This window comes from Dermacentor andersoni, chromosome 10 (assembly GCF_023375885.2).
Source record: "Dermacentor andersoni chromosome 10, qqDerAnde1_hic_scaffold, whole genome shotgun sequence".
In the NCBI taxonomy this organism is placed as follows: domain Eukaryota; kingdom Metazoa; phylum Arthropoda; class Arachnida; order Ixodida; family Ixodidae; genus Dermacentor; species Dermacentor andersoni.
In genome coordinates this window covers 18529181-18535669 of record NC_092823.1, presented here as the reverse complement: position 1 = coordinate 18535669, position 6489 = coordinate 18529181, and the positions used below count along the sequence as shown (strand labels likewise).

The following is a 6489-nucleotide window of genomic DNA, read 5'->3' as shown; positions in this document are numbered from 1 at the left end:
ATACGGAAAACTTCCGGTACTCAATTGCTGTGACGTGCCATTGGCTCTTCATCCTTCTTTAGCGTCCTGAAAAGTATTTCTAAAGAACGCTTCCAAAACCTAGGCGTTAATTTGACTCTTCGGGTAAACCTTTCCTTTGGGGCTACCATACTGGATTATAGCCACTCGAACGTTTGTGAAACCCTCTGCTACTTTCTGAGCGAGAAATAAAAATAATTGCAAGCGAAAACTGCTACTTTTACTTCTTATGCTCGCCAAATGTGGTCCGCAATATTTAGAAGTTTAAACCTTCATATCTGTAACAATAGACGTTTATTTCACATTTACAAGGCACTTATTCAATTTCACCTTATTCTCCTGAAAAATTATAACAGTCTTTCGCCGCCCAATTCATGGTCGATCGCCCTGAGTGGGTTGGACCATTTCACTGGGACTAAAAGCAAGAGCGGATTTGTGGGCCGCGTGAACCTTTAACCGAAGAGGAAGATCAGGCAGGAGTGCGCAAAAAATGGCGGCCGAGGTGTCGACGTCGAGTGACGCGCTCGATATCCGCCTCGAGCTGACCTGGTCGGGCGTTCGCGACCAGCGCAGCCACACGGGCACGTGGCTGGACACGTTCGCCGTCTACTCGGTGAGCGACGGCCCGGATCGAGCTGTCTTCCGCGAGCTGGACCGTTCCAAACCAGGCAAGGACTGCGCGGCCGTCTTCGCCACCTCGTACTGCTTCGGCGAGACGCACCTGCTGCTCTTCGAGCTGTTCAGCGTGAACCGCATATCCAAAGCGAACGAGCCCATAGGTCGCGCTGTGTGCGGCGCCATTGACATGCTCGTCTACCTGGACACGCCCTACACGCGGACTCTGGTGGACAGGAAAGGAGCCAAGGTACCCGGCAGCATCACGGTGGTTCCCCGCGCCGCCAGTCACCCGGGCGGTTTTGTGGCGCTCGAGTTCTCGGCCCGCTCGCTTCCGGTCAAGAAGCTGTTCCGCTCGAGCGACCCCATGCTGGAGCTCTGCGCCCAGGACGGCAACGCGGTCCTCGTCACCGAGGTGGTCTCGCGCAACCGGACGCCGCGCTGGAAGCCGCAGGTGGTCAACTCCGACCGCTTTCCCGGCGGCGTTCTGAAGGCTCGCTGCTACGACGTGAGCCTGACCGGGGAGCGCACCTTAATCGGCCAGGCGATCGTGCTGCTCGACGAGGTCGAGACCGGCACCGTGCTCCCGCTAGAGGTGCCCGCGGTCGCGGCGGCGGGTCTTGAGCCCAGCTTGGGTGACGAGCTGCCCGCGCTGCTCGTGGAGCGGTGTCGCCAGTTTCCCTGGACGCTCATCGACTACCTGCACGGCGACTTCTCGCTGCACTTCGCCTTCGTGGTGGACCTGAGCTCCTCGAACGGCGACCTGAGCGCCGGAAGCGAGATGCGGCGCCAGTACGAGTCGGTCATCCTCGCGTTCGACGACGTCGTGCAGCAGTTCGACGAAGACCAGCTCCTGCCGGCGCTGGCCTTCGGCGCCCGCTCCTCAGCCGGTTTGATCAGCGAACCTTTCGCATTCCTCTCGGCCAAGGGACAGCCTCGCGTCAACGGCGTTCAGGGAGTGCTGGAGGCGTACACCCAGAGCCTCGAACGGCTGCTCCCGTCCGAGCCTTCGGAACTGGCGCCTGCCCTGATGTACCTGGCCCAGCTTTCGCAACCGGCCCGGTATCACGTGGTGCTGGTCCTAACGGACGGCCGACTGGACTACGGGCTGAGCACGCTGGACTGCCTGGCGAAGGCGTCGACGTGCGCCATGTCCGTCGTGCTCCTGGTGATCGGCGAAGAAGGCTGCAGCCGCGCGCTTCGCCGGGACTTGCTGTCGCGCCGTCGTGCGGGCTTACGAGAGTGCGTGCACGTACTCGAAGTGGCACCATACCGCGACCGCATGCACTTGCTGCCGCGAGAGGCGCTGGTCGCAGTGCCGGAGCAGGTGGTGCAGTTCCTGGCGCTCAACGACGTCGAGCCCGCACTTGGCGTCCAGTGATGCGCGCGGCCTGGACTGCTTCGACGCGCACCGTCCGTGCAGGCTGCTTGGTCCTCTGCTCCCGCACGCGCGATGGTTGTGTAAAAATTACGCGACAAAAATTTCAGAGTTTGGTAGTATTTTTTTCATTGTGACGGGCACAGGATAACACATGTATCTCTTTCGAACGTTAAATACTGCGCCCGCATAATGCTTTTTACGTTAACTGCATTAGTGTGACATGCAGTAGAATAATGCCTGTGACACCAAAATTCGTTAAAAAATGCTCTCAAAATGTAAAACATGGTGTTGATGAAGATTGATGTGACATTAAGCGAATAACTCAAGGAAAGAGTCGATTCGCCTCTTCACTGCGCTCGTCTTTCGAAGAATTTGTCTACGATGCCACACGAAGCTGTTTTTTTTGGCAGATGTCGCGCTGCGCTTCTGGTATCTCTGTACCGGGAGCGCGAAGAATTAGAGATCATACCTTCTCTTATAGCAATGCTTTTTCAAACAAGAACAATATGTTTGTTGCAATTTTTTAGTTTCTTATATTGCAATTGTGAAACTTCTCCACTAGGACTTCATTCAGCCTAACTGACTAAAATTGCCTGTATGTTCCGATTGCACTATTGCTTATGCTGGCTAGTGTTTCCAAAATAGCAAGCTTTTGTGAGCGTACAGAAATACGTGGCCGTTTGTTAGTTTCCCTTTCACTGACGCTTCCATACAAAGAAGCGCAGTAGGTTTATATAGTGGAAATGAGGCATCACTTTAAGGGTTACGTGACTGCAGAAATCTCTTAGGACTTTATTATCCTTGCATAGAGAATGCTCTACTGTTCACTCTGCAGCCTATATGGCTGCCTAATATCGTTCATTTGTTTTTCAAGTCCATCACACGCGATGTCCTCCAAGTGACGAACAAACAGGAACATACCACTGACGCTAGAAAACCTTACGGCTAGTTCTCCAATAGAGTTACTTTATATGGCTCCCAAAGTGACTCATATACAGTAGCTTTAGTGAAGAACTGCAAGGGTTACTGTACACGCTTCCCGCAGTAACATCCTCCACCACAGGGGAGCACCACCTACACAAACGACGACTCGGGCTACAGGCACGGAAGGTTTCTTCGCATTAATGCGAATAGCATGGTTTGCCTACTTCAGCCGTTCTGAATCTATCTATCTATCTATCTATCTATCTATCTATCTATCTATCTATCTATCTATCTATCTATCTATCTATCTATCTACTATCTATCTATCTATCTATCTATCTATCTATCTATCTATCTATCTATGTATCTATCTATCTATATATCTATCTATCTATCTTCTTACCCGCCCACTGGCTCAAGTTTTCTACCTGCTTTATCAACTCGGTATGTGCCCCTTGTCGTGAAGCTCTCATTGTCGTTCTCTTGTCATCTAAACTTCGTGACCTTACTCTCGTGTCGTTGTCGTCACGCCATTTAGGCCAACCCAGATCACACTTTTTCACTCAACACTCATCATGCCGACATCGTGACGCCATCGTCGTCGTGCCGTCGTCATACATTCAGTGTCACACCGCCATCCTGGTGCCAGCGCGTACGTTCAATCGTCATTCCAGCTTCGTGATCTTACTGTTGTCAAGCCGTCGTCGTCCTGCCTTCTAACGCCCTACCTTGTGGTTAACAGATTTAGATGGGCTAGTTGGTTCCATCAACCCACCCTGTGGTCCAAGTTGTCTAACACCTTAAGCTATTAGAGATGGGCTCGTGGTCGTGATGCCGTCGTGGTCTTTCCATTGTCAGGGTCGACGTTATTCGGGTTCTGGGCATGTTTGTCGAATTGAACGGCGGGGATGGAACGGCTCTCCGCAAGATCATCGCAAAGACGGACAACGCATTCCGCCTCGTTGGCATAATAGCAAACCGGCACCGAGGAATGAAGGAAAACAATCTCCTCACGCTTATCAACACCTTCGTACTATGTCACTTTACGTACACAATTTCTATGCACAACTGGCTCACAGCGGAGCGAGACAAGCTCAACGCTCTCATCCGCAAAGTGGTCACGAGGGCTCTCAGGCTACCCATTAGGACCCATACCGAGGATCTCCTCAAGCTGCGGGTGCATAACACTGCCGAGGAGATTGCCAAAGCCCAAGAGCGTGCGCAACACTCGCCTGAGCAACACAGCGGCAGGTAAACACATCCTCGAAGAGCTGGGTTACCACCCTGCGGGATTCCCGATGATCAGTACCCCGATCCCTAGGTGCATTCAAGACAAGTTCGAAGTGGCTCCTGTGCCCCGAAACGTCCATCCCGTCCATAACGAGGGCAGACGCAAGGCCAGAGCAGCAGCCATCCCCAAACAAATCAAGCAACGAGACATTAGAGCAAGCTTCGTCGACGCCGTGGAGTACAGCGATGGGAAGACCTTTGCCATCGTTGTGGTCGACTCCAGGGGCAATATTTCCATTAGCGCCTCCATTCGCACTTCAGACCCCGGAGTCGCCTAGCAAGCCGCCATCGCTCTCGCTCTGCTAGACGGTTGTGGGTCCGAGATCTATAGCGATTCGAAAACGGCAGTTAGGGCTTTTCAGAAGGGTTGCATCGCCAAGCAAGCTGGTAGTCTTCTTAGCAGCTCGAGTCGATATGCTCTGACGCATCATTCAATCCACTGGTTTCCCGCTCACGTAGGGTCGGTCGAGGGTGTTCTCCCGAACCTGAATGAGTCTGCTCACGAGGCTGCGCGTGACGTCAGTGACCGCGCTTCCTCTGCAAGAAGCACCGACTCCCCTCCTCCCTACGGCCACAGGGACGCTCCCGCTACTGACAACGAGATTATTAAATTCTTCTACATGTCTAGAAGGGTCTTTCCGCCCCCTCACCCCATGTTGAATAGGGGGCAAGCCGTTTCGCTTAGACTTCTGCAGAGCAGCACGTATCCTTCTATGTCCGTTCTCCACGAGGCTTACCCATACGTGTATCGCGATGACGCCTGCCCCTCCTGCGGGCAGACCTCCACTCTAGCGCACATGCTCTGGGAGTGCGGGTCGACATACCCCAAGTTCATCAAGGAGGAGTGGGACTCGCTTCTGCGTAGCCCCGCTCTAGAAAAGCAAATTCTGGCTGTCCGGCGTGCCCGCGACTGGGCCGGTGGGCTAGACCTGCCGGTGCCGACGTGGGACTAGCCGGGTGAGCGACGAGTTCGCAGTAAAGTTTCTTCACTCACTCACTCAATTACACGTGTTCTCGAAGAATACTGGAGGATGCTCTGCCGACTACTATGATCTCCTCTATGTTGCACTGCATGAAGGCTTCTACCTGCATCCGCTTCGTCCACTCGAAAGGCTACGCGAAACTTCTGCAAAGCATGTTTGATAGAGAGAAAGCAAGGAGCTGAAATATAGGGAGGTCAACCAGACGAGCGTCCTATTTGCTACCCTGTATATGGGGGATAGGGGAACGGGAAATTGAGAGGGGGAAACGAGGAACGGAGTGAGCACCGCACGCACACAATTTGCCGCACAACCGGAGTGCAAACAGTCACCGCGGTCTACACCATTGACGGATGTTACCAGAGTCCTTAATTTTTCGTTACAGAAAATGTTCTGGATTTCGGCCGGTTTTGTGTGGTCTGCTAGAAAGATGACCTCGACGTCGTATTGTGGGCAAGTTGACAAGAGGTGTTCGAATATGGTGTGCGAGGCCTTTCAGAACAATCTTTAATCTCCCCCAAAATACCTTTCGTGTATCTTACCTGCGAGGAGCTCTTGTCAGGACATCTGTTTGGTTTCAGCTTGTCTATACGGCGGAGAAAAGATTGTGCACTAATCATCAAAGAGGTTTGCCGAAGTAAGCGGATAGTTTGTTTCCGAGTCCGTTGAATTATATGCGAAAGTCGTTGGCGCAGCGCTCCTTTTCGTTCCTAGGCGGTCATGGTATCTGCACGGAAGCCGTTGCCGAGCCTCGCGTCGTTGGTACCATGTTTCTTCTCTGTTAAGCCTAGACCACACGAACGCTTGCGGACGCGCGCAAGCTCGCGTGCGCGCGCCCACGCATACACCGACGGTACCGCACGGCTCGTACGCGTTGAAACACAGTGCGATCCAGGTGATAAGCTCCTCTCTGCTATCTCGCGCTCGAAATGCCTCGCGTCAGCGTGCCTAGCTGCGGTGTAGTGCAAGCAACTCTCACTGAGGCAAATTTGTGTGATGCAGTAAAGTAATTTTTTTCTCTTTGCGATGATTTACTAACTCAAAACAAGAACAATGACGCTTACACGTGTTTAAACATCTTGGAGCAGTGTCAATTTACGAAGCGTTGTCTGCTAAACGTCCATGTGTGAGCGCGCGCTCCTGTGGATGCAAACCGCAATTCCTCGCTAGGTGCGGCAGGCGCTAGGCGCGTACTCGAGCTTGCGCGTGTCCGCAAGCGTACGCGTGGTCTGGGCTTTAGCCGCGGTCATAACCGCCACCTGTTGACATCTTGCCTATCGT

The 6489-nt window shown here is 53.1% G+C and overlaps 1 protein-coding gene across 1 annotated transcript; it reads left to right on the top strand.

Annotated features, from left to right (window-relative positions):
* Positions 1–508: 508 nt before the first annotated feature.
* Positions 509–2014, top strand: LOC126519223 (copine-9-like). The gene has a single exon (XM_050168842.1). The coding sequence runs from the start codon at positions 509–511 to the stop codon at positions 2012–2014; it is 1506 nt and encodes a 501-aa protein (XP_050024799.1).
* Positions 2015–6489: the final 4475 nt, after the last annotated feature.

Excerpts from the sequence above, each read along its gene's own strand:
- LOC126519223 (XM_050168842.1), top strand. The coding sequence starts at position 509 with ATGGCGGCCGAGGTGTCGACGTCGAGTGACGCGCTCGATATCCGCCTC.